At 38.3% G+C, this 27,814-nt stretch overlaps 1 protein-coding gene across 1 annotated transcript; it reads right to left on the bottom strand.

The window, feature by feature from the left end:
• Positions 1–2,180: 2,180 nt before the first annotated feature.
• LOC119788122 (transmembrane protein 164) lies at positions 2,181–27,563 on the bottom strand. Its single transcript, XM_038292283.1, has 6 exons — positions 26,748–27,563; positions 10,939–10,988; positions 6,641–6,707; positions 4,706–4,784; positions 3,761–3,861; positions 2,181–2,858 (listed from the first exon to the last, which is right to left on the bottom strand). Exons 1-6 carry the CDS (start codon positions 27,183–27,185, stop codon positions 2,652–2,654), a joined length of 942 nt encoding a protein of 313 aa, XP_038148211.1. The 5' UTR covers positions 27,186–27,563; the 3' UTR covers positions 2,181–2,651.
• Between the last annotated feature and the right edge of the window lie 251 nt (positions 27,564–27,814).

A 27,814-nucleotide genomic window follows, 5' to 3' on the forward strand; every position in this document is an offset into this window, starting at 1 on the left:
CTGGAATAGCACATCTTTATAAGCTGTTGCCAGGTTTGCTGCATCCCACAACTCAGTCTCAATAGCAAGAAGGTCTCTAGAAGAGACGGACAGGGTCTTCACAGGTTCCAACCCATCAGAAGGACCCTCTCTTTTTTTATTAGCCAAAGAACATTGGAAACGTAACGCTTTCCTCTGGTTAAACACAAAAAAAGGATTTTTACCCTTCAATTTTTTGACATGACTGAATAAATTTAACCAGACCCTTCAAAGAGGTTCTGATGCTGGGCATAGTGTATTACATCCAATTACCGAACCGTTGGATCTACCCACTCATTGGTTTGCCATCTAACAATTTGTAAGATAAAATAACCACAAGAAAGAGATGGATTTTTATTACATTGGTTAGTCAGGAATCTTGTTCTGTTCAGTTCTACAGCAAATACTGATGTGACAGAACAAAACTTAGGAGACGGAGAAAACTGAACAGACTGAACATTTTCAACCAAACGAAAAAGAAAAACTTTTTACAATAATGTTAAGTTCTTGAAAAATTGCTTTGATATATATTTTAAAATTTACATGAATAGGACTCTGCCCTTTATTATCTTAACGTGATAAAACGGACAAATCTTAAAAACAGTAAGTTTATGAAGTTAAATCCATAAATAAAATTATATATATATAAAGTTTTAGCTCTTTATACCTTGAAAGGAACAAGATGTCCAAAGTCAACATTATTTATTCATTTTGTATTTACATTTTAACTTATGCCAATGTATTAATCTTCAATGTGGAAGTCCGTGATACATTTTTTATACACATCGATATATTTCAAGTATTTTATTCATTCCACATACCAATAAAAAAAAAAAAAATTTTGTTAACAGCAGAAATTTGATGTAAGCCACTAAAATGTATTGCTTCAGAAGATGGTCTGTCTGCAAGTTTATCTCTGCCATAAATATGAGCTCTAGTTTTGACCTGAGAAACACAAAAGTTTTGATAATATTTCTAACTTACTGAGAAGCGCATGTTTTACTTTATCATTTTTCTGATTTCTGAACATTAAGCCAACAAAGTGTTTTCCTGACCTGGCAGCTCGTTCCATCAGAAGACAATCAGATTTGTAAGAAATGTTAGGAATTGTGTCTATAGGTTTACAATGGAAATATTAGTCTTAAATAAGTAGGTTTTAAAGGAGAACAAACAGGAAGGAAAAAGGACACTAAGAAAACTTTGGCCACTGGAAATCCCTTTTATTGTTGCCATAGTACTTACATAGTTGAAATGAAAGAGGTACAAAGGTTTTGTTTCTCCCTTCTTGATAGTAAAAAGAAGAAAATGCTACAGTTATACACAGCCCTCACACTCGAGATAAAATCTATAAAACCTTTTAATGAACAGCTGTTCATTACGTGACCCATGGAGCATTTGAACATTTTATGCAGGATTTGTTACAGTTGAATGCAGGATGTTTTTCAAACAAATACTTGACAGTTAAACAAGTTTCCTTCAGTTGCTGCAGACATATAGGACCTGGCAAAAGTATTCACACCGCTTGTATTTGTTAACTCTTGTATTTTTGTCACATAATGCCAAATTGTGATGTATATTTATTGGATTTTTATGTAGTAGCCCAAGGTGACTGACAAATTTGACCGGAAGATGGATTTAAGTAACTAATCAAATAAAGTTGGTTTCCCTAGATTCTGATCAGGGGATCAGAATACAGAAAAATGCAGGAGATAAAAGATAAAAAAAAAAAAAAAAGAATTAAAAGAAAGACAGAAAGTTGCATCCATGACACCTTTTTTCATAAATACTTTTCTGTGTGTTGGTCTTTCAATAAAAATTCCATAAAAACAATAAAATTTGCAGGTTGTAACATAATAAAGATAAGGTGGGAATAAATACTTTTACAAGGTGCTCCAGTTCCACCTGAGACATTCATTCTGCCTCATATTGGCAACATTATTTATCCTAACAAAGTCAAACAACACAAAAACAGACAGCTAAAACTCAACAACCCAGATTGCATCCATTCATTCCTCATTCATCGCCTTCACTTCCAGCATATATTAGGTCCTCATATCTACTGATTAACATCACTGGAATGTGCTGGACAGGCTGGAGACTGACAGGTAAAAGCAGTTTAAAAACTATACTTCCCATTCTGAACTCTTAGCCCCCCCCCCCCCCCCCCCCACATTAAAAGAACATTTAAATTCTTGTTTCAGAAAGAAGCAGGAACTTTTAAAACAGCTCACATTTATCTGCTCCAAAGCACACTTGAGACAAATAAAAACAACACTAAAATAAGAGCTTAACTAAATTCATAGGGAACTAAAAAGCAGCGCCTTACAGACAGCAGGTGATGTTCAGCTTCGCATTTCCACGTTTCGGTCCTTAAAACGTTTATATTTAGAACAAACCTGGATGAAAACTGGATTCCCATAAAACACGCGCCCAGCTTATCGAGAGCTAGATTTGAAATGCTAAATTGTACATGCAAGTATGTATTTTGAGCCATCGAGTGACTGCATGTTGAGTTACTGGCCAGGGGATTCTCCCGCCGTCTCAACAGAACGTCCTAAACGACCCGTTCAAATGTCGATTTTAAATGGAACCTTGGTGCTGAGAGCTGGCTGGGTCTGCAGCTCTGAGGACAGCTAGTCCACCTTCTTGCTGCGCGGTCGCAGCATGTCCAGCAGGCAGCTGCAGGCAGAGCCGCTGTGCTGCGAGAGCAACGTGAGGAGCTTTCCATGGAGGAGCGTCAGCAGGGTCTGGTGGCCCGTCGCCCACACCCGGTACCAAGGCCCGTAAAAGGGATCGGACACGGCCGGACACAGCATGTTGTTCAGGTTGACCTCCGTCGCCTGCAGCAGAGCGAGGAACAGGTCATTTTCATGTTAATAGCAATTTTTAAAGTATTATCCACTTGGATGAAGTTCTGGCAAATGTCATGGTCACTTAACTGTGCATATCTTTCTAAATCATTAATTTCCCCTGGATTTCTGGAGCAGAAATCCTTCCCACAAATGGAATGAGTGATGAGTTCACCGCCTGGAAGTCCTCTATAACTTATCATTAGTCTGCAGAAACTCATTTAGGGGCCAAATGATTTCACATCTTGTTAGCGCTGCACATTTTCTGACCTTTTTTTCCAATTGCTTGGTTAACTTTATAGCTGAAGACAATTATTTCCCACATTTAAATTTATCTTTAATTATTTCTTCTGATTTTATTACTTGAGTTTAAATATATTTTATTCTTTTGCTACAGAAAGCCCCCAGAATTGATTGATAAAAATAAATGTTAGGCTGTCTGGTTTAAAATTCAAATTATTAACTCTGTCTCATAATAATTTCTCCTTTTAGATCCTCTTAGTTCACATGTGGATCTTTCTGTGTTTTAGTTTTTAGTATAAAAATGGATTGAATTCATCAACAGCACCTGAATAGCTGTGATCATAAGCCTTAACTTCAGAGATCCACCATTGTTCATCTCCCCTTTATCATTCTGAAACAGATCCAACTAAATATTATCAGCAAATACCTTCAAATGGAACTGAATAATAATTTCCTTCCAGAACTCTTACGATTATTCATGACCAAATTCTTGCTTTGAAATCTGCTTTTGGATTTCCATCATTTACAGCATTTTCTTGTTTACTTGCTGAAATGAATCCCCTCCAGAAAAAAAGCTTTTGGTGAGCTCCAAGCAGTTCATTCTGCATACTGAAGTACCAGCTGTGAGCCTGCAGGGGGCTGTGTCTTACCAGGCCAAGGACCTGCAGGAAGGTGAAATGGTAGAAGAACAGGATGCCGGTGGCCAGCACCGTCCACCTTGTGTCCCTCAGCGGTTCGGGTCGGTACACACCTGCAGACAGAAGAAATCATGCATCTGGATGACCAACCCTGGATGCCGCTGCAGCACTTAAGATCAGGGAGGAGTATCTGTGTGCTTCCCTGTTACACTGTATAGTAGTGTAACACCAGAGGAAGAGGTCAGCTAACAGAATCATATTATAAGTGAAAGGATTTTCCCTTCAAGTTAAGAATGACTGGTAAACACATGGCCTCTACATTTATATTTACTTTAACAGCGTTCTTAAACTGCTACCACCACAAGCTGTTTAACTGCTGTTCTGCCATTTACTGCCTTGTATTTTTGCTTTTATAAATACTTCTGTTTATATCCCAGGGTCATTATGTATTTTTTTCCTCCTAGAACAGATAATTCACTTTAAACCAAAAGAACTGATTGAGCTGATAAGAGTTTTGTCTTAAGGAGGAACAGCAATGTTTCTACTTCAGAGGCTGGATGGACTGCTGGCCATATCTAGAAATAGTGAAGCCATCAACCTCTGCAATGCAATTACTGATGTGTTTAGCTTGAACAGAACAGTCTGCATCCTGTTGCTATAACAACTGGAGAAACAAAAACATTTTTTTTTTTTTTAACCACAGAGAGGAGCAATATGCAAAATCTAAAAGGCTTTGATCTTTAACTGATTATACAGACAGCAGGCAAATTACACAGGTCAGCAATCTGTAATCAGATGCTTGTTTACAATAAACATAACGCTGACGTAAGCCGGAACCTCTGAGCTCAGAGTGACAACAAGCTCCTGCAGCATGGCCCAGCGAAAAGGATGTCTGCCATGGCGTAATCCTGGCTCTGCTTGTGTCTGCATGAAGAGAGACCACACACTAACACCTACCTCCTTTCCTCATAAGGTAAACAGGCACCAAGTACATCATGGAGTGTTGAATGTAGTAGATCTCCTTCTCAAAGGGAAGCTGAGGAGCAAACAGAAACACGCTTTAAACTTCTCAAATTACATCAACACTTCATAGATTTTAAACTAGCCGTGCAGCTGAACCAGGGGTGAGATCAGATATGGCCGCACACCGTTATAGTAAAAAAAAAACAACACGCAAATAAGCTCTCTGAAGCCATACTTCCTCGCTTGGGAATGTGATGAAAACAGGACCTATCTGCTTTACATAAACGTCTTTGATGCTAACGGCAGTCGATTTGCATGGAAGTGGAAGTTCAAACTATGGAAGCCTCTTTTCACAAACAGATTCTCATTAGCTGAAAAGACAGAAGCTGAAGAAACGGTTAAACTATTAATGCACATTCGTCTGACTGGAATCTCATTTTACCTCGAACATCAAATCAACACATTTACAGTTTGAATCGGATGCTGCTTCAATTGTGAAAATCCACCCCTCCCATACCATGATACTACAACTAGCTTTACATCTCTTAAAATCACACAAAAGTACGAAGTAAGCGCTATAAATGTATAAATCATGGCTCTGAAGTTGTGTTTTTTTTTTGACAGTAGTGAACAATGTACTCAACAGTTGTACTTGAGTAAAAGCATTGATACTCATTGTCAAATCTTACTCAACTACAAATAAAAGTTACTCTGTCAAGTTAAAGCATTAAATTACTCACTTTTTTAAATACTAAAAGTATTCAAAAGTACATGCATTTAAAAGTAATTCAGTATTCAAAAATACTAATTAAATATTCTAACATCAGTACATTTCTGTATAATTTCCAGTCATTTTAAAGAATCTTGTAACTTTTAGAACCAGATTCTACAGATTCTACACCACCTGGAAAGAACTACAGCATAAAAATGCCACAAAACTAAGGACAGCTATTTTGATTATTATTTCTTAATTAAAACTAAGAAAAGAGTCTTGACTCTCCTCGTCATATTTAATAGAGGTTTAATGTTGAATCTATTACAGAAAATAAAATAAAACTCTGCTTTGAGAACTCATCTGACTGAACAACTTGGCCACCAGGCAACAACTAATGCCTTAAGAAAATTTGTATACTAGTAATAATATCTGCCCTGAGTTTCTCACTTCTGTTGAATATCATGCAAATCTCTAAAACAGTGGTGTCCAAATTCAGAAATTCAGTCCTAGAAAAACAGCAACAGGAAATGACAAAGTGAAGCTCAATCAGTAACTAGCAGCTTAGTAGCAATGTAGTGGAGTAGAATGTACAATATTTGACTTTGAAATAGCGGAGTGATACTTATACGTACACCCCCTCCGAAAAATAAATTTGTACTCAAGTAAAGATACTCAAGTATAGTAATCAAGTAAATGTACTTTTCTACTTTCCACCACTGCTAGTGGCTAATTCCTGACTTATTATGATTCCCAAATATCAACTAGGCTTTAATTTACATGTGCTGTTATTTCTGTTAAAAGCAAAATTAAATTAGGCTTTCTATAAGCACAAACAAAAATGTTATTAACTAATTAATCATAACTTAATATGACATTTATAAAACAGAAATCCAGACTGACACAAGAAAAATATTTATTTATTTTCTATATGTTTAACAAAGATCTATTTTCCCCACAATTAAATGCATTCAAAATAAAAAGGTAGAAATGAAATAATGTGAGAATTTGATACTTTATAGAAAATAAACAATGAAACTGATGGTATTCTACTTTCATGTTATTGTTGCTTTGACAGCAAAAACCTCTGAAAGGCAACTGTTTCTGCTTCCTTGAAGCTGTAATTTGTGACTTCTCACATTACTGTTCATACATTAGAACATTTTGAAACGCATGAGAGGAAATAACATGAAATATCACTGTGAACTTTTACTCACCAGCCTGGTGTTGACGACGGGGAACATTAACGCCAGCAGTGCTCCATTCAACATGTGGACATGCAGCCTGGAAAGATGAATAAAAGGAGGATACAGGAATTCAAATCTTAGTATTCCACTGAGTTTCTATGAAACTGACATTTAAATTTCAAGTGGTTTTATAAGCTGGGAGCAGAAAGGGAAGACATATTTAGTAGTTTGTTCCGATTTAGATCAGATTCTGATGAGTGTTTGTTAAATGTCAGATATCCAGTAGTTGAGCCTTTGGAGAACACGGATTCTTCTGACAAACGTTTCCTTTAATCACGTTAATAAACAGGAGCTGAACGAAACGGCCTTTAAAGCCAGAGGCTTGTGTCAAATCACAGTGCGACACGCAAACTGCTCTTTTTTACCCAATGAGCCAAAATAACTGTTGTGACAGCTAAGGTCATTGGGAAAACAGAAGAGCTGTAGGACTGTCACTTCTAATATGGCCAGCTGCCACTCTGAACGGCCTCAGGACCTTTTCTTTTTAAGAAACAGCGGATTTCATTCCAACTTAAACACTGTTTCCGTCTTCGTAATATAAAACAGGCAGCATCAGAAAAACAAGACTTTCCATGTAACCAGATCTCTCTTTTATTCCACTGTACCAATAGATAAACAAGCTGCTTTGTGCAGCATATTTAAACCACAGCTCTGCATGTACAAATTAGGGCTGAAACAATCTGATTAATCGTGATTAATTGATTATTGAAATAATCGCCAACTAATTTAGTAATCGATTAGTCGTTAACTAGAGTAGAGACTCTAAAACATGCCTTTAGCTGAGAGAGCAACCCCCTTTAAGCCGCAATTAGACCAAAATTGTAAAAAAAAAAAATATAAAAATTTTGCATTTAAGAGAAAAAATATTATTTGAATGGTGTATTATTAAAAATAATACGCAATGCTTAACATTTGTAAGCATGGTGTAAGTGCATGATGCTTAACATTGTAAGGTTGTTGTCTGATGATGTTATTGGATAACATTTTATTTCAGAACATGAATGCAAGATACTTGGACAAAAACACTGATGCGGTCCTTTGGGACTATGACATCACCACATTAATATAGCATTGAGGACTGTGTTGGCTTAAATATTTACAGAAAACAAAATCTAAAGGTCTGAATGTTGTTTGACTAAAAGCAATAAAAACCTTTGGTGCAGACTATCACAAAGTTTTATTGTTTTTAACCATCTCTACCTGAAATAAGTCCATATTTTTACCAACTGCATGTTTTTTACGCCATACTGGCTGCATAAAGGGCGGATTATACTTCTGCAACCGCACACATCAAATGTCGCATGGGTCTGGCTGCGAACCAGTTTTGATGGTTTGCTTCTGCAACGTTGGTCTGGAATTTCTAGGGGCACAGCAGTTTCCCGCCAAAAGCGCAAGGGGGAGCCTATTTGAGAACTTCGGCGGATGGTCACGAAAACTTCCTCGGTGGCGCCTGCGGGAGTGTTTATCTTCCCAAAAAACAATGGCCCATCTGGAAGATATCACGGTCACTGAGATGGATCTAGAGTATCCATTGTTGTTATTCCTCGGGTTTTAAAAAGGGCACGCCCCGACACCGAAATGAGAAGAACGACCATAAAGACAGCCGGAAAGGCATACCAAAGACCAATCACAGCTGCTTTTTGTCTGCGCAATTCTGCTTGAGGTCTGCACGGGTTTGGGAGCATCCAACGTGTAGTCAGGATTTTTCTGAGGTGCGCGAGGATGAATGCAGATCCTCTGCGCTGGGGGCATGGTCACGCACAGAGACAGATTTGACGGTTGCAGAAGCTATGTGTCAGAAGTATAAATTGGCCTTTACATTCGCCCCATAGATTGAAACCCTCTTCAGTGTGGAAGATGTTACCAGAGGAGAAAGGGTAAAAGGAAGTCATGGTCAGAATTAGTGATGCATTTAGGGGGAGACCAGGAAGTACTCCAACTTCTTAAAAAGAAACTAAAATACTGAAAACTGAAAAATGGAAACACATCCGTCTCAGCTGCAGCACTAGATTTAATATACTCTATGGATCATGTCTGTACTGAACTAGAGTAAGTTTTTTAACTTTACTTCCACTGTTACACTTCTAGAAAAATAAAGCTAATCAGGTTTGGAGGTTGGAGGGGTCCGAGGCATTAATGTGGCTGTGCTCTGGGCCATGTTATTTGCTCCTTGTTCAGAATGAGGTCAGCGAATTTGCTGTGAATGTAAATGCAGCCATCAGCCCGAAACGATCCTGGCAGAAAGACGTCGCAGGGGAGAACTAGCATGGCGAATCCCCCTTCTTTTGGGGTCTGAAGATTGATGCTTTCAATCCCAAGGCGACGCAGTCCACCAAGCCAACAATGTAGCTCTTTATTCACAGGTATGCGTTTGGTCTGCTTCCACTGCATATGGACCAATATAAGTGTCTTTGCACAGAAACTTAAACATGAGAAAAACCCAAAGCTCTAAAGAACTATAGTGAGGAAGGGAAACACATCAAATTTAGCTTTTTTCAAATGAAAGATTTTCTGTAGCAGCTCCTACAAAGATTCACTGAATATAAGTGGAGAATTATGCAGAGTCTGACAGCCGATATTCAGGAGGGCGTCCATGCAGGATGTTACTGTGGCCGGTCTAGATCCGTTTGCCTCCAGCTTCTACTGCTTTACAGAGGTGACCATCTGCCCTAAACGCCACCTGAGTGTAGAATGCCATGAAGGACAGAACACTGACTGCTGTACTTCGACACGATCGTCCCAGGGTATTTCAATCTCACCACATGCAATCCTGACATCTGTCGGTTATTTCACAATGGGAAATATTCAGGACGTTAACAACTTTTAGTACTATTGAGATTGTCTTCTTTCTACACATTTCTCTTTACCAAGGTTAATTTTTGCTGCAATTCTGCCTCTTTTTTTTTTTTTAACCAAACAATACTGCCATTTGGACCCTATCACTCTGGAAGAGCTGCTGAGCTAATATACCAGAATTTATTATCAGGGCACCTATTACTCACGCACACAAAACCTTTGACATTTATACGTGCCATTGACTTTTACAAGACAGTAGTTTGATTAAACCAGGCTCTTGGTCATAAAGTTGCATAGATTCACATTACATACATAAAAAAAAACAAAAAAAACCCAAATATATATATAAAGATATACACATATATATACATATATATATATATATATATATATACAAATATACATGTATATATATATACATATACAAATATACATGTATATATATATACATATACAAATATACATGTATATATATATATACATACATATATATATATATATATATATATATACACATATATATATATATATACACACACATATATATATATATAAATCTTCTACTGCTTGTCTGTCAGGGTCATGGGGGCTGGTGCGTATCTCAAATCACCAGACCACTGCATTCGAGATGTAAGATATAAGACACCAAGTAGACCTGTATCATTTGTTCACAGCATTTATGCTGTTCAGATGTCAGTTATCCAAAGCTAACTTGTCAGCTGTTTAAGCTTAGTATTAAAAAGCTGCATTTTGAGATGAAGCAGTTTTGCTAAATATTATTTAATAATAATTTTAAACTGTTTACAAATGCAGTCTCTCCCTGCCTTTACAACAACTGGGCCGCTGTCACAGAAACGCGGCTCAGGTCCGGCTCGCCTCCAAGCAGAGTTTATTGAAAGGAAATAAACTCGTTGCATTTTCCTTTCAGTGGGCCAGATGTTTAAGGGGCAATATTTCATATTTTTCCATTTGGAGTGAACATACGTGCATCGCCTTGCTGTAACTGCTAACCCCTCACTGTGATTGTTCTCTGTGCCGAGCGACAGAGTGACTCTGCCAGGATTTATTTCTGAATAAATTCCAATGCGAAACCATCTCATGAATAATTAACCTCTAAGACCAGAGGAGGTTTAAAGGAAAGGACTATAAACCCAAACGAAAGCATTACTATAAATCCCTGAAAGAATCAATGCACTCCAGCAAAGCCTATAAGTCATAACAATCAGTGATAATGACGATAGCTTTAGGACGGAAATAAAAAGTCATTGGAATGAATTCCAATGGGTCTGTCCAAGTGCTCCACAGTACATCCACATTACATTCATGCTTTGTGAGTAGAGGTCGCCACTGACAGCTTTATACTGCAAGTGGATAGCATAAAATAAGAAAGTCTGGCATCGATTATAATCATTGCTGCCAACAAATTGAAATCCAGAATAAAAGGAAAGGGAGTAAAAAAAAAAAAAACTTACCTAAAGACAACCATTGCTGTTTTACATGGTGGGCAGGCCAGCAGGAAGATCTGTTGAAGAAACCACAAAGTGAGATGACGATCACACAAAGCATTCAACTCAGAGGGTCAATAGGAACATGAATGTGTTAAGAGCTCTATGCTCTTAATGCTGCGAGTAAAAAGGGTTTGCACTAAAGTAGCCGGAGCCAAGACCTTGAAGAGATCATTCCTCAGGGATCGGCGTAAAATCGATAAAAGACGCATGAAGGAGTCTGGAGGAGCCCCAGACAAACAATGACGACTCAGACTGAGTGTAAAACCTTACAGAGGTTGTTAGAGAAAGTCTTTATCTAAAAAGCTAAAGTAGATCAGCTTTCTCTGGTTTCACTTTCTAAAATTACCTAGAATCCATTTAACACAATCCTCACGATGTTTCTTCTAAAGTCTAAAAACATTTTCTTATAATATCCAGACTGTTTATATTGTGTAACGAAAAGCCCCCAAATAGGAGAGGTATTAAGTTTAATTTATGAACATCCACAAGATTAGACCCTTGTTTAGTTTTAAACCCCTTCCTCAAAGCGTTTAACTCTGGCAGCCATCGCTTTGATATCCACAGGAGTCCTGGTTCAACGCCTCTGAAGGGTAGCCTGGTTTGTGACAATATTTGCAGTCTAAAAGCAGAGTACTTTTGTTTGTTTGCTGGGTCGATTAAAACAAGCTTGCAGTTACTGCCTTATGGATCTCAGCCTCAGCTTTGCCAATATGTTTACCACTGCTATGTTTACACCTTCCAGATCTGGTAAAACTACCTTTCAATGACATCGGCAATAAATGCTGTCATCTAAAAGGACAGGGCGAAACTGGCGTCGGGTGCAAGAGTTTGCCCTTTGAGCGGTTTGAGCCCCAGCTCTGGCTTTCAGTGTCATTGTGTCCTTGGGCAAGACACTTCACCTGCATTGCCTAATGATGGTGGTCAGAGGGCCCGTTGACACCAGTGTACGGCAGCCTTGCTTTTGTCAGTGAGGGGAGCTACACTGTAGCCCAGGGCAGCTGTAGCTACAGTGCAATTTGCCGAAATCAGTGTGTGAGTAAATGGGTGAATGACTGAATGTTGTGTAGAGAGCTTTGGTCAAGTCTTCTGAATTGAAAAAGTGTTCTATAAGTACAGGTCATTTACCATTTAAAATCCAAAGAAGCATCAGAAATCTGTAATAATTCAACAAACTTTTGTGGGAGATTAATAAATTAAAATGACATATGTGGATGTAACAATGATGATGTGACTGTGATCTGATGACCTATGCTGAGGTCAGAGGCATTAGGTTTGTACGGTTGTAGCAGCCGCAAAGGGTCAAAGTCCATTATTCCTATTCTTAATTTATACCCCTTTTGGAAATTTTATATTACAACATTATAGAACCAAACTAACCTCTTTAATAATTATCTTTAGAAAATGATATACATTTGCTTTTACTCCCACTGGAAACCAAAAGGATAAGACTAATGACAAATATTAAAAATTTTTGCTTGTAAAATCAGGTATAAAAACCTCCCCTATGTGGATACAAATAAATTAATACTTAGTATAAAATACACCTTTCATAGAGGAAGGATGTGTGCAGAAATGCAGTAGCATTGAGTTTCGTTTCTATGATGAATGGGGAAAGTGGGAAGTGACGTATGCCTTAAAGTGGTCTGCACATTTGTGGTCGTTTTGTACGGCACATTTACTGCTACTCCCCTCAAAGTTGCTTGGGGTGGGTAAATACGGCGATACAGGCCCCCTCAGGCCATAGCAGAGGTGTCATTATCCATATATAATCTTAATTTTATGAAGGTTAGTGTTGGGTTAAGGTTATGCACTTTAAATAGCACCGCTTCAGTATAAAGTGGAGATTCTGAGGTTTCCCCAGAACTGTAGCACTTTACTATGTATGAACCGGGTCTGGATGAGAGTAAGGCTGCGTGCATATTCTGATCTTAGCATCAAAGGGAATATAAAAGTGACACAGCCAGGTTGTAATCTTGCTTGGAGAAGATTTAAACTCAGTTTTCCATGACAACTGTATGAATCCAAAGGTGTTTTTTGGAGATAGAAACACATCTGAAAACACGAGTAGGACTAAAAAGATAAAATCAAAGGAGGAAATGTAAGGCTTGCATCTACTCTATGCTTTTTTTTAAAAGCAGCATCTAATTAGTTTGGACAGTCAGCTAGATAAACCGGTTTAATTTGGTTTGAGCCACAAAGTTTTCCAGTCTTACAAAAGAAGGAAGTTGATGAATTGTGTAAGATCTCATCATCAGAGAAAACTATAATCAGTTTTCTGTAATATATTGCATATGTGCAATCATTGTGACAAAGTCTCCTCTGTCCTTGCATGCAGGGAGAGGTGGAAACAGAAAGTCAGTTAATTACAGAGTAAATGGCACGTATCAAACAACACTAAATTATTACATCACTGGCTTGCCTCCACCTTTAATTCAAATGTAGATGCAGAAAAGCAACAAGTTGGAGAATAATTTGAAAGAGATCAGGTCAGAGGTTTACATCTAAAAGGGAGGTTAAAAAAATGCACCTAATGTGAATTTAGTAAACTAAAAACAGAAAAAAAATATCTAAAACATCCAACAATATCCAAAATATTGTCTGATGAACAAAACAGGGTGATTTTCAGACTTTTTATCACTGGTGGCTAATGGAAATGTAAAAACCCAATCTTTTAAGGGACCCATGAATGCAGCATAGCTAATGCGATGGGAAATTGTGACCACACTCTCACCAAAGAACACTCAAAGTTTAGCCATTGGAAAACACTTCAAATGGCAGCTGTTTTTAAAAGTTATTTTACAGGAACTGTTTTTGCTCTTCCAGCTGCCAGAGAGACAAATGTCGGCCTTTAAACGGATGCATGGGTTCCCTCTGTGTTCTCACCCACAGTTCAAAAATATGCCCCTTATGTTAATTGGTCTCTCTAAACTCACCCTTAGGTGTGAGTGTGAGTTTGCATAGCCATCTGTCCTCTGTCCAAGGAGTGCCCCCACCTCTTATCCAATAATTGTTGAGAGAAAGACCAACCCTAAATGGCAAAGAGCATAGATATCCATAATAAAGGCTAGATGTCTTACGGCGGAGTCTCAAACGTCATCACCGGGCGGCCATCTTACCACAGGCAGGCTTTCTGTTGTGCTCTGTGGTACCTAATGTAAGGTGAGTGATCAGCACGGACACAAATACTCTTATCTCATTGAATTCTTGACGGATTTACAAACAGTTTGGTTTCTTACAAACGTTATGAACGTGGCTATAATTCTTGATGCTTGAACATGTCGAAATTGCAGATTTTCTTGTCGAAAAATGACTTGATCGTGCAGCATAGTTGTGCATCACGGTTACTTGCGCAATTTATCAATAACGATTGTATGACAATTAATCTTTAGTGTAAATTACAATATTTGTGGATGTGGTTGTAGCTATTAGTTGGCTAATAACAATAATCTGAGTGTTGTTGTATTTTCATTATTAGCCTAACGTTAGCTGGCTAATAACAAGAAGCTGCGAAGTGAGACCTAAAGTTAGTAAGTTAGCAGCTAACGTTACAGTTTAGCTAGCTGCTAACGTTAACCAGCAACTTTGCATCAGTGGAAGAGGCAGAATTTATACATGATTAATGCATGATTTCCAATCGATTTGGTTTGTCAAAACATCTTACATTATGTTACAGGAATTTGCTGGGTCTATTAATAGGAAGATGCCAGACTTTTGTGCAGCCTACGGATGCTCCAATTGCCGTAGTGTCAAAACGAGTGCCAGTGGGATCACCTTTCACATGTAAGATATGAAATTATGATTGGTTTTTGGGATAATCGTTAGTTAATTAGTGGATGTATGTACAATACAGGCTCTGGTACACAGGAACAGCGGGGCTATGACTTAATAGTATTACAAGATTGCCAATAGTCAAAACCTGAGGGAAATCGATGGTATTATGAGGGAAAAAGATAAATGTTCCCTTAATTTCCCCATGGTTATTTTAAGTTATTTTAATAATACAACTCTTATTTCAGGATTTGTTGTGCGACGGGCTCTGAAAAAGCTGTCCTGTGATGTCTGCCGTGCCAGCTTGGTAACAGATGCTGCATCTGCCATCAAGGACCAGAACTACCACCTGCTGAAGTTAAAAAACAATGGAGTTCTGGTGATTCCATCAGAAGGCACAGTGATGGTAGTCAGGGCAGCAGGGTGGGTTCTTCGTCAGACCTCATGTACCAGACGATCACAGCCCATCAAAGTGCTAGAGGTCGTGTACATTGTACGGAAGAGGATAGGGTCAGAGGATGTGTTTGTGCTTGGAGAGCACATCGGAGAAACGCAGTATGGCATAGACAGCCACCACCATACGCTGTTAACATTGGTTGTGTCCTTGTTTTTTAAGTTAAGGCTGCACCACATTGCCAAAATAACCAACCTTGGCTTACAGAGCAACAACATGCGACAGAAACACAATAAAACCGTCCTTTTCAAAGGGCATTAACCAAGCTATGTTTTTTGGGTCATTTTTTCATCTCTGTCTTCCATGTGTATACCATCACAGTAGTGTAGGTGGGGATTTCAACATGCTACATCTATATATACTTGTGAAGGGGACTATTGCACCAATTTTAATAGCAAATAAATTTCACTTTTATAATGGTTTAAAAATAGGAACTTTTGTGTAATTACTGATATATAATCCGAATAGTCTACATGAAACTTCACAGTGCAACCTTTAATTTGAAACCTGGATTATGCTTCTACACCAAGAGGTTGCCACACAATAAGCCTTTTTTGTCAGTATTTCAAATTTATTATAACAGTAATATTTATATTATAAAAGTATTTATGTAAATATAAATAAATTAGGACTGTGAAATAATTAATCACACTCAAATAAAAGTGTTTATATATATATATATATGTATTATAATATATATATATATTTTATATACAATATATATATATTATTTATATTATATATATATATATATTTTATATATATATACAATATATATATATATTGTATATATACATTATATATATATATATATATATATATATATTGTATATATATATATAATATATATATATATATATATATATTGTATATATACATTACATATATATTATATATACACAATATATATCTATATATATATATCTATATATATATATTTATACACATTATATATATATATATTGTATATATATATATATATATATATATATATATATTGTATATATATATTATATGTACAATATATATATATATATATATATATATATATGTACAATATATATATATATATATATATATATATATTATATATATATATATATATATATTATATTGTATATATACATTATATATATATACACTATATTGCCAAAAGTATTTGCTCACCCATCCAAATTATTGGAATCAGGTGTTCCAATCACTTCCATGGCCACAGGTGTATAAATTCAAGCACCTAGGCATGCAGACTGTTTTTACAAACATTTGTGAAAGAATGGGTCGCTCTCAGGAGCTCAGTGAATTCCAGCGTGGAACTGTGATAGGATGCCACCTGTGCAACAAATCCAGTCGTGAAATTTCCTCGCTCCTAAATATTCCACAGTCAACTGTCAGCTGTATTATAAGAAAATGGAAGTGTTTGGGAACGACAGCAACTCAGCCACGAAGTGGTAGGCCACGTAAACTGACGGAGCGGGGTCAGCGGATGCTGACGCGCATAGTGCGAAGAGGTCGCCAACTTTCTGCAGAGTCAATCACTACAGACCTCCAAACTTCATGTGGCCTTCAGATTAGCTCAAGAACAGTGCGCAGAGAGCTTCATGGAATGGGTTTCCATGGTCGAGCAGCTGCATCCAAGCCATACATCACCAAGTGCAATGCAAAGCGTCGGATGCGGTGGTGTAAAGCACGCCGCCACTGGACTCTAGAGCAGTGGAGACGCGTTCTCTGGAGTGACGAATCGCGCTTCTCCATCTGGCAATCTGATGGACGGGTCTGGGTTTGGCGGTTGCCAGGAGAACGGTACTTGTCTGACTGCATTGTGCCAAGTGTAAAGTTTGGTGGAGGGGGGATTATGGTGTGGGGTTGTTTTTCAGGAGCTGGGCTTGGCCCCTTAGTTCCAGTGAAAGGAACTCTGAATGCTTCAGCATACCAAGACATTTTGGACAATTCCATGCTCCCAACTTTGTGGGAACAGTTTGGAGCTGGCCCCTTCCTCTTCCAACATGACTGTGCACCAGTGCACAAAGCAAGGTCCATAAAGACATGGATGACAGAGTCTGGTGTGGATGAACTTGACTGGCCTGCACAGAGTCCTGACCTCAACCCGATAGAACACCTTTGGGATGAATTAGAGCGGAGACTGAGAGCCAGGCCTTCTCGTCCAACATCAGTGTGCGACCTCACAAATGCGCTTCTGGAAGAATGGTCAAAAATTCCCATAAACACACTCCTAAACCTTGTGGACAGCCTTCCCAGAAGAGTTGAAGCTGTTCTAGCTGCAAAGGGTGGACCGACGTCATATTGAACCCTATGGATTAGGAACGGGATGTCACTTAAGCTCATATGTGAGTCAAGGCAGGTGAGCAAATACTTTTGGCAATATAGTGTATATATATATATATACATATATATATACATATATATATACATATATACATATATATATATACATATATATATATATATATATATATATATAGTATATATATAGTATATATACAATATATATATATATATTATATATATATTGTATATATACATTATATATAAAATATATATATAAATATATATTTCTGGGACCATATATATATGGTTGCCATTCAGTACACTGAGTTTTAATAGCATATATTGATTTAACATAAATACCTTGTGCATGTGTATATTTATTGCACCTGTATGTTCTATTCAGTGTTCTTTTCATATGAAATTCCATGGTTATAATTATTCCTAAGTGCGCAGTATCACAACTACATGTCTGACTTTTGTTTAACAAACCAAACAGTTTGAGAATAGTTAGACAATTGAGGAAGTTATGGTTATTTCAGTACATGCGCCATTGAAACACAATGCTACGAATGAGCGAGCTGCCTGTGGTAAGATGGCCGCCACGTGCGGACGTCGACCCCCATTGGCCAGCAGCGCGGACGAGACATCTAGCCTTTATTATGGATATCTATGGCAAAGAGGGCTTAAACGACCAATGAATGGACAATGTTTGTGTACAAGCTCTTTCTAACAGACATTGAGACGCCTGCTAATACATTACAGCTTTGCTATAAAGATACAAAACCAAACCCTCATTACACACCAGTTTCTGACCATACAAGCTGATCTGTTGAGCTTGTGAGCCCTATGGGCTTTCCTCCTGCAGCAGAGATTATGGAACCAAATGGGTGTGGCTTACAACTTGAAGAATTTAATACGTAAGGGATGTGGCGCTTAGACACACGAACTGGTTTCACTTTTCAGTTTGTCAGGAGTCAATCATCTAGGTGACGCTTCACCTCTTCTGGAGTCGCAAAACAAGTCAGGCTGAATTCTGTCGAATCAAAGAATATTATCATCCCAGCGATGTGTGCATTGTCCTTATCATAGAAGGTTTGCTGTGGTTTATGTATGGTGACACCTCAAGTATAACTCAGTGGCAAATACAAAAAAAAAATACATAATACAGGGGATCCTTATCTATACTTGTTTGCCTGTGGGTTATTTCTGGCCTCTAGCGCCTTGATGATGTGGGTCAGAAGTCATACAGATGTATAAGCTTTCTTTGACATCTCAACAAGGAGGATATCTTCCACACCACAACATAACACAGCTATAAAGAATGTTTTTTAAACCGCTGATGTATTTTGGTTTCTGTTTCAAAGGAAAGGTAGCCCCAAAAAACGAGAAAGATATCCAGAAAGGTAATGAAAAAAATATTTCCAAAAGGATTTAATTAAAAATCTGACTCCTGACCTAATCATGTCATTTTGTTTCAGAAAATCAGCCATAGTTTCAAAGTAACTTTACCAGCATACCTGGCCCTCTTTACTTTTCATCTGATAAGTTATAACCGACCGTGATATACTGATACAACCTTTTTTCATTCCCGATACAATAAAGATTGCAGCTCTGAGTTTTGACTGATACAGATATTGACCCGATATGATTGACATGAATCATGCATATTTTTACTACTTTTATTTTAGTGTAAAATTATTTAAAAAAAGGCTTGATCAAGTGATACTTCTCAAACAGAGAGCAACCCTTCAGGTAAAATTCATCAGTTATGAGAATTAACCCATTTCTTATTCACCAAAGAGTTTCACAAACTTTAAACAAAGGCAGATTGAAGTGAAGTGTTTCTATAAACCGTCTAAAATATTGGATCGGGACATCCCTAATGAGGAACAAGGGCAGATCACAAAGCAAAGAATGATCTGAAAAATGGCATTTATCTCTTGTGAAAAAAAAAAAGGTTAATAAAATTTGTGTTCTAAAATAAAACCATCTTAAACTGTTGACAGGTCCAAACCAGATTTCAGAAACCGCTACAATCTTCTCTCTCTAACATAGCACACTTTACAGTTAAAATATACATGACTGACAGAAAAACAACTTTTCAATAGCCATGTCTTGATCTGATATTATTATATGGGATATATTAGCCAAAAACTATCGTTTATAGTATTTTATTGGCCAGAATCTAAAATTTCCAATATTTTCATGCTGATACTCTGCTTCTGTTAAAGGATTCTGGAACTAATTGGTTATTTCTACATGGGCCAGTTGTTTTCATACCTTTTTTGTTGTTCCCTCTTTTAGTAATATTACTCGAGGCTTTCAAACATTCCACAGCATAAAATAAGTAATAAAGGCTGGATTTATTTGTGCTGATATTATATCAGGTGAATATCAGTATCGGCCAATTCTCAAAGCTCCAATAACAGTATTGAATCGGAAATGATAAAGTTGTTTGGGACACATCTACTTTTCAATATGTTCAAAATAAGAAACAAACAAACCAAACATTTTAGTTTATATCAAGACAGGAAATAGTTTACATTGTTAAATGTATTTCCAAAGCCAGGGTAAACCCAGCAGGCAGAAACATCTGTCTCTATAACATCCTTCTGAAACCCAGGAATCTCATGCATCTTGGATATATTTAGTGCAAATATGACTCATTTTTAAGGCAACAAGCCAGAATGATAATTAAAATGTGGTGAGGCAAATAAGTATTTGCTCGTCTTCCCACTTAGAAATCATGGAGGGGTCTGACATTGTCATCGTAGGTGCATGTCCTATGACCAGCTCCTCCTGTATCTGAAAATTTAGTTTTTTTTTTCCCATTGAGAATTTTCTTGTGTTTGCGACTCTTTTAAAATCATTTTGCCCCCCAAGTTAAAATTTATGGATAGTTAAGTTTACAGAAATATGCAAATCAATTGGAGCCATTCAATCATATGCTAGTTGTGTGAAACATTCAGGGTTTGTGAGAAATTCAATCAAATTAATTGTTGCGGTTAAAAACATATTTAACTCGTGTATTTTTTATCTTTCTGAATGCAATGGGTGAGATTTAAAAAGTAAGAAAGTTGCATTGTACTTAAAGGTATAGAGGACGATCTTTTATTTCCAGGCGGATCATCTAAATAAGTGGTACTCCTAATTGTCAATCATTCTGGTGATATGTTAACATAGGCTGTCCTACGTGCTCGTCTTATTAACAATTTTTTTATGCGCTTGCACACTTTCAGGCGTATAAGGAGCAACTGTTTTAGACAGTCATTGAAGCTCACCTTTCTCATCGCGGTTCTTTGAAAATGGCTGAGGTTCGTAAGAGACAAAGTGTCTACGAAGTGTATGAGAAGAAAAGAAAGGCCTCAGGAGAGGCAGAGATATCCCGGGATGCTTTGTGCGGAGAGCCCTCCTCGCAAATTATGGGATTTGCTGTCACAGCTGTCTGCTGTCATCATAGGCTGCCGCTACCAGACAGCGCCAACTAACAAAGATGCCGCAGGCACTGCACAGTGGACCAACGGGGAAGTGATCATCTATCCGAATGGTCAGTTAACCGAGTTCACTATATATTCCCTGCTCTATATAGCAATGGAGGGATTTAGGGGATAGGGCTGTTAAAGATAGGCTCTGTGTATGCACCACCTCTCCGGTTCATCACTCGGGACAAACACTTTAAATAACACTTCATAACTTATATGTATTAAATAACCAGGAGACATGATAACAGATTTTGATAGAAATTGTAATCTTACTCAGAACAGAGAAATTGCTTCTGGTTACAGAATGGCAGCTGCTCACCTCTGGGCTCACCTCTCAGGAAGTGGCCCCAATTAACAGCTAAAAAGGCATTTTATACATCTCCAGTCTACGGCATCATTATATTTTACATCATACACATTAGCAGATGATTAGATATATCAAAACAGGACACTTCGTCCTTAGCTGAAGGACACCGCTCTCTTTTCATTTCCATCTTTGCCACGTACAGAATGAAGATTATAACTGTATATCCAGACAGAAGAATTGTCTTAATTAAATTAAAATGTCAGTTCTGACGCGCAACAGGCAGCCCATACCAGGGTGTGATAAACTCACATATCTTCAATGATAATTATCCTAACAGGCGGATGTTCGGAATGGGAACAGCAACTCTCAAACCGAGTGTGCATGAGTAAACTTGGGCTCTTCCATGCTCTCGCACTTTTTAAAAAAAAGGGCTTTAAGTGGAGAGGGCGGGTTTTAAAAAAATACCTTTAACCTTAAAGTAGTTTTTTTTTTTTTTTTTTTACTGTGAGTGGGTATAAAAACTGCTGTTTCACCCAAACCTCTGCAGTGCATATAAAACTGCTGCATAAAAACAAGGCAATAAAAGGAGAAAAGAAAACAGAAAGATTTGTGCTGCACCAAACAAACTTCTATTGAAAATCTGCAGACCTTTGAGGATCTTTTCTATCAGAAATGGCGTCATAATCCCAAAGTGAGGTATCTCCTCCTCTTCTACAAAGCAGAGAAGCGTTTTTCTAAGTCGCTGCAATGTCTTCAAATTATTTTATACAAGTAATAAAAGGTTACTGCCATGGCAGAAATGTTTTTATAGGTTGTCCTTTCACAGCACTGGTCACATAGTCAAAAAAGAAAGCTTCTTTTATAGGAATCAGTTTGTTTATTATACTGACAGTGATTACAGCAGGACTGTATCACATGTGGTTTTATAGGACAGCGCTCAGCTCAAAACCGATGATTATTTCAATCCCAGCAAAACACAATAAAACTGTCATTTCACATCTAATGATATTTTTGAGCAAACAAGTGTTTTGCAAAGAAATAATACACATCTGATCACATCTCTGAAAAAACATGAACTGAGGCTGCGTGGTTTAGCTTTTAACAGTGATTGAAAAAAGTTTGCGAGTGAGAGGAAATGAGCATAAGATTCAAGGGCTCTCATCACCATCTCAACCGGCTTTCTCGTCTCCTGCGGCAATAATACACAATAAGGCTCCGAGAAGACATTAAGTTGCATGAACGCATTTATGACAGTCAAATCAAGCTGTATGCGGCAGCTGTACGATTTAAACAAGCAAAACAAACTAATAAGTCTAATGGTTTTTATTTTTTTTCCCTCCCTCTGAAACTGAAATGCAATCTCATTCCAAGGTGCAGCAGACTGAAACATAACACCACCCTCCCTTTTTTTTGCTCTCCGTCTGAGCCGTGATCCGAATTAAACTGAAAAAACAATTGGGTAGAAGCTACAGGTAAGAACGAGCCTCAATGATCAGTTCTTCTTAAAAGCCTAATCATTTGCTGCATTAAAGAACTCAAAGGGGACCAGAGCTGCAGTACTTGTTAGCGTTGTTGGCTTTTTGTTGAGATATTTATGCTAACCTCTACAGCAGCAACCCAAAATCTATTTAATGGAAGAAAATTTTCATTTTCCCAGAGCCTCTAGGTAGTGGACTTGTTTACTATCAGCTTTATAGATTAGTATATCTAAATGCTGATAAGGTGGTGTTTTTTTTTCTCCTCCTTTTCAGAAGATAAATGCATTGTTATCTCAACAACTGGGTCAACAATCCATTCAGCAAGCTGTTAATGCTACAGCTGATACCATAAACAAGCTAGGCTGATAGGGAACATCTACTACACACAACTGCTTTACTTGGATTCAATTGCAAACTTTTATTTTAAATATAGTAGCATCTTTTTAAGCATTTTTAACAAAGATTAGCAGCAATCACCATTTCACCAGCTGACACTAATCAAATTTTATTTATTTAAAGTTTCTGCAGAATCTTTAAGGCTTGTCACACATGAAAACGGGAAACTTTCAGCTATTTGCTAAGGCTAGTAGCTTTGAATTCAACAGAAAATGAAAGAAATTGCAATAGTATTCCACTTCAATATATACAGTTGGTTGATATGTTTATTAGGGGTGCAACTAACGATTATTTTGCAAATTGATTCTGTTGATTATTTCTTTGATTAATTGGATGCCAAATGTTCCTTAAAGAAAACTTTGTAAGAAATTGAAACGTTTTCTTATTTTGAGCATATTGACAGACACCATTTTTTTTTCCTCTCTTAAATGGAAAATATTTGTATATTTCTTTACAATTTTGATTTAATTACTGCTCTAAGTGGGTCACTCTATCAGTTAAAGACACGTTTTAGATTCTCTATACTACAGTTAAAGATTAATGGATTACTAAATTAGTTGACGATTATTTCAATAATCGATTAATCACAATTAATCCGATTGATTGTTTCAGCTTGCTGTTGTGAGATTTTTCAGTTTTCAATCATTCTATACACATAAAACAATATCTGAATCTCTTTTCCAGGACTTGACCTCCAGATCGGCGATCAGGTCCCATCCGGGAAAAGTTGTCTGATTTACTGGTGCCTCTACGTGAATTCGTTGAACACTGTATAATCTGCATTTCCGTCCGCACCTTGCTGAAGCCTTTGCTGTGTTATATTAACAGGCCTTCCAGAGGCCAGATCAGCAGGATGGATCTTTTCCCTGCAGCGCATGAAAATATCACCCAGCAGCTGATCTGCTTTCTTCTCTGTCTCATGCAGGAAACTCTGATGAGATCTACATGGAACAAAGGTTTACTGCACAGGGATGCAACCCATGCCACAGTCATTTAAGTTACACACACAACATGTTAACACCTCATGGTCTTTAACCTTTACACCTGAACAGCAGCGCTAACTGTCAGCACTTCCACAGGGACGATCAGCCAGCGAAAGGGGCCGACTTTCCTATTTTACTGCAAAATTGTGAACTGAGCCCTCATTTCATTCAATTAAGCCACGTTTTTACAAAGGTACAAATGTGTTAAGAGACTTTTTGAGTTTGAAAGCTAAACGCCTCATATTGCTGCTGACGGTGTAGCTCCTTTGTTTGAAGGAGCCCCGCCCACACTGAATAAGCTTCAGTGGAAATGTGTGATGGTTAACTGATAAGCTGGGATCGCTCAGTGGGACTGCTAATGTGCCATCTGATGGGGCACAGACCAGACATCCAGGCTGAGTTTGCAGGATCAGCATGTGGTTTTTCAGGCAGTGAGGCTCACTCTCCAACTACAGACGATCCAGGCACTGAGGCCCCGTCCACACGAAGTCAAAACGAACACGAAACGCTGATATTTTCCAAAACGTTTGCCGTAAAGACGGAGACGTAAAATAAATGTGATCGTCCACACGAATGCATGAAAACGCTGCAAAATATATGCCAGGCCTGTAAGTGGCGCTGTGGTGCCAAAGCAAAAATAAGCGACGAAATGCTGGGCATGCGCACTAATATTTATACATGGTTGCCCTGCGGGTCCATTTTCGTGGTTAAGTCAAATTCAGGTGCTGAACTATGTCGTCGATATTGCTCTGTTCTTCCTGGAGATATTCCAGAAGAAGAAGATTCTGTTGTAAGCCCGACAGCAGGGTGAGTAGCATTAGCAGCAACGGCGCCATTGTTGTTGTGATACTGTCTCACGCATGCGTGTTTAGAGGCGACGCTATGATGCATGCATGTAAAAAAAAATATGCGGTTAGAGCGTAAAGATGGAAACGCGAAAACGGCGTTTCGAAATCTTCCCACTCTGAAGGCTGAATAAAAAAAAGATCGTTTGCAGACCCCCGAAACGCCGGCTTCGTGTGGATGAGAGGCTGGTTTGGTGAAAAATTTGTGCGTTTAGGCCAGGGTTCGTCTTCGTGTGGACGGGGCCTGAGTGCATGCCAAAACTACAAACCTCTATTAGGCCAAACATCTGAATTACGGTGTCCTCCAAAAGTATGAATCCCTTCTTCACTTTTTCCATGTTTAGTCACTCTACTACCACACACTTCAATCTATTCTTACCCTCTAGAGTTGAATGGGGTCAGAAGCTCTTTTTGTTTTTTGTTTTTTTGTTTTTTTTATTCACAAGACTGCTATTCGTTGTAAACAAATCTGACCTTTTTAGGGAGAGTGGCTAAATAATCAGTAAAAGAAAATCGTAGGAGGCCCTGTTTACAGTTTGCCATAAGCCATGCAGCGGAGTACAGGCAGCACGGTGGAGATGATTCTGTGGTCAGTAGAGATCAAAGCTTTACTTTGGCTGTTTATGCAAAAATGTACATGTAGCAGAAAGCTTATCCCCCACTGTGAAGCATGGTAGCGACAGCATAATGCTGCAGGGATGCATTTCTTCACCAGAGACATGAAACTAGGTTAAAGTTGATGGGATAATGGACGGACAGCTGGATATAGCTTTAGAAGTCTTGGAGGGGGAGAGGTCCAACCTTCAGTTAAATAAAAACATAGACATTAAAACCTGATCCACAACTTGAAGCTGGAGCTGTACACCCCTCTTTATTGAAAAAAAAAACACAAGATTTGTGCTTGTAACATGTTAAAAGGTCTAAAAAGTGCAAGTGTTTGAATACCTATTTGAGGCTCAGTCAGACAACATCCGCCATTTGTGTCTTTCATTTATTCTGTAAGGACTGCAGGAAGTTCCCAGAGTTCGGATAAGCATGAGTCTCCCTGAAGCATCTGTCCAGAAAGCTGCATTAACACTCTATGTAGGACACCAACACCCTTAGTGCAGAGACTGCAACATCTGTTTCTAAGGAGATGTTTTCAATTGTGATGGAAGAAGATCAGAAAGGGAATTAAATGGAACAGCCACACCCATTAGGAGCTGCACATCATAGTATGAAGTCGTACAGCAAACCAAGAGAAACTATATATATATATATATATATATATATATATATATATATATATATATATATAAATGAATCGAAGAATAAAAAAGGATTTCACAGATAACATACAGACAAGATCCAATCTGGAGCTAAAACAGCAGCTCCCTGTTACCTTCTTTCAAACGTGAAACACAACTTGCATTTCTGTTAAACTATCTAGTGCAGTTTCCTGCTCAGAACAACAACCCTACTGTCTGCTATCCTAACCTCCTCCATCCCTCAATGGTGGCTATTTTCACCCCAAATGCACCAGGATGCGTTTTCACAGATCCTTCCTCCCAGCAGCAGTAAGACTATAACCATCACTGTTTCCAACAACCTCAATAAGTTGCTAGATTCATGCAGATTTTGCACAGTTTCTACCTTAATCAGTTAAATAACATGCTGCTGTTATTTTGCACATCTCTGATCTCTATTTTCAAATAGCCATTACTGTAAAAATGTATTCCATAAGGGGTTGCATGTTTGCAGGAAGCAGTTTATTGTGTTCGTAAAACACCATTACCTGAATCATGGTGACCACATGGCAGGGGTTCAGAAGATAGATCACAGTCTTAGTGGCAAACTTGAAGCCAACTTCTACACCAAACGTCATGCAAAGAGCCACCAGCAACAGGTTCTTGCCCAGACTGTCCTCCTTCGTCCTCACGCAGTCTCCGCCGACAAGTCTGAACTCTTTGGACAAGTTGATTTTCTTCAGCGCCGCGCCGATCTCCAACAGAGAGATAAGGATGATGACAAAGCTCTCCGCCACGCGCTGCTGGGGGCCGATGAAAGCCGCACACTCGGGCCCCCCGTTACCCTCAAACTTCGGGTCCACCCCGCCGTAGATCCAGTCCAACAGGCTGTAAATGTTATACCGGGACATATTCCTCTTCTCGGGTTGGAAAAGATACGAACAAGACGGAATAAAAGACGTCACACTGACTTCTTGGCGAAACATGTACAGCGGGATTTCCTGGTGGTTCAATGGGTGGTAGACATGTACCCACCGCCTGGGTGGTTTTCAGAGCCGCTCAACTACCTCATCCGCAAGCGGAGGAGGAACTTGGTTCGCGACGGGAGGAAGCTGTTGTCAAGACTACCCGTAGCTGGTTTCACTGAGGAGCAACGCCTCTCTCTTGTATCTCGTTTTGCTCCGGAAAGGCTAATTTATTGGACTCGTTTCAAACCAGCGCAACGACCTTCTGACACCTGCTAATATATGAATCATGTTTGAAACAGTTTACCGGCGGCTGAGCTAGCATGTGTTCTCACCAACAGCACACAGGTAGTTAGCTTAGCTTCAAAGCCCCCAGTCGATGAGGTGCTGCTTGCTATCTATTCACCCTGATGGAAGTCTCGCAGGCTGCATCACAATTCAATAAAAAAAAAAAACATCACTCTGTAGCTTATATTGACAAAATGTGTGTACGTATTTTCTAAATTGTTATTGATTGTTGTGGATCCCTTCATTGTTTATACTTGTCAAGTTAAACCAAGGTCATTGCGTTCAAAAATGCCTGCAAGTCAATACTGAGGATACAGCACACATCCAACACCACCCTACATGATGTCTAAATTGGTGCGTTC

This window comes from Cyprinodon tularosa, unplaced genomic scaffold, assembly GCF_016077235.1.
Source record: "Cyprinodon tularosa strain WSP-4 unplaced genomic scaffold, ASM1607723v1 ctg31, whole genome shotgun sequence".
In the NCBI taxonomy this organism is placed as follows: Eukaryota; Metazoa; Chordata; class Actinopteri; order Cyprinodontiformes; family Cyprinodontidae; genus Cyprinodon; species Cyprinodon tularosa.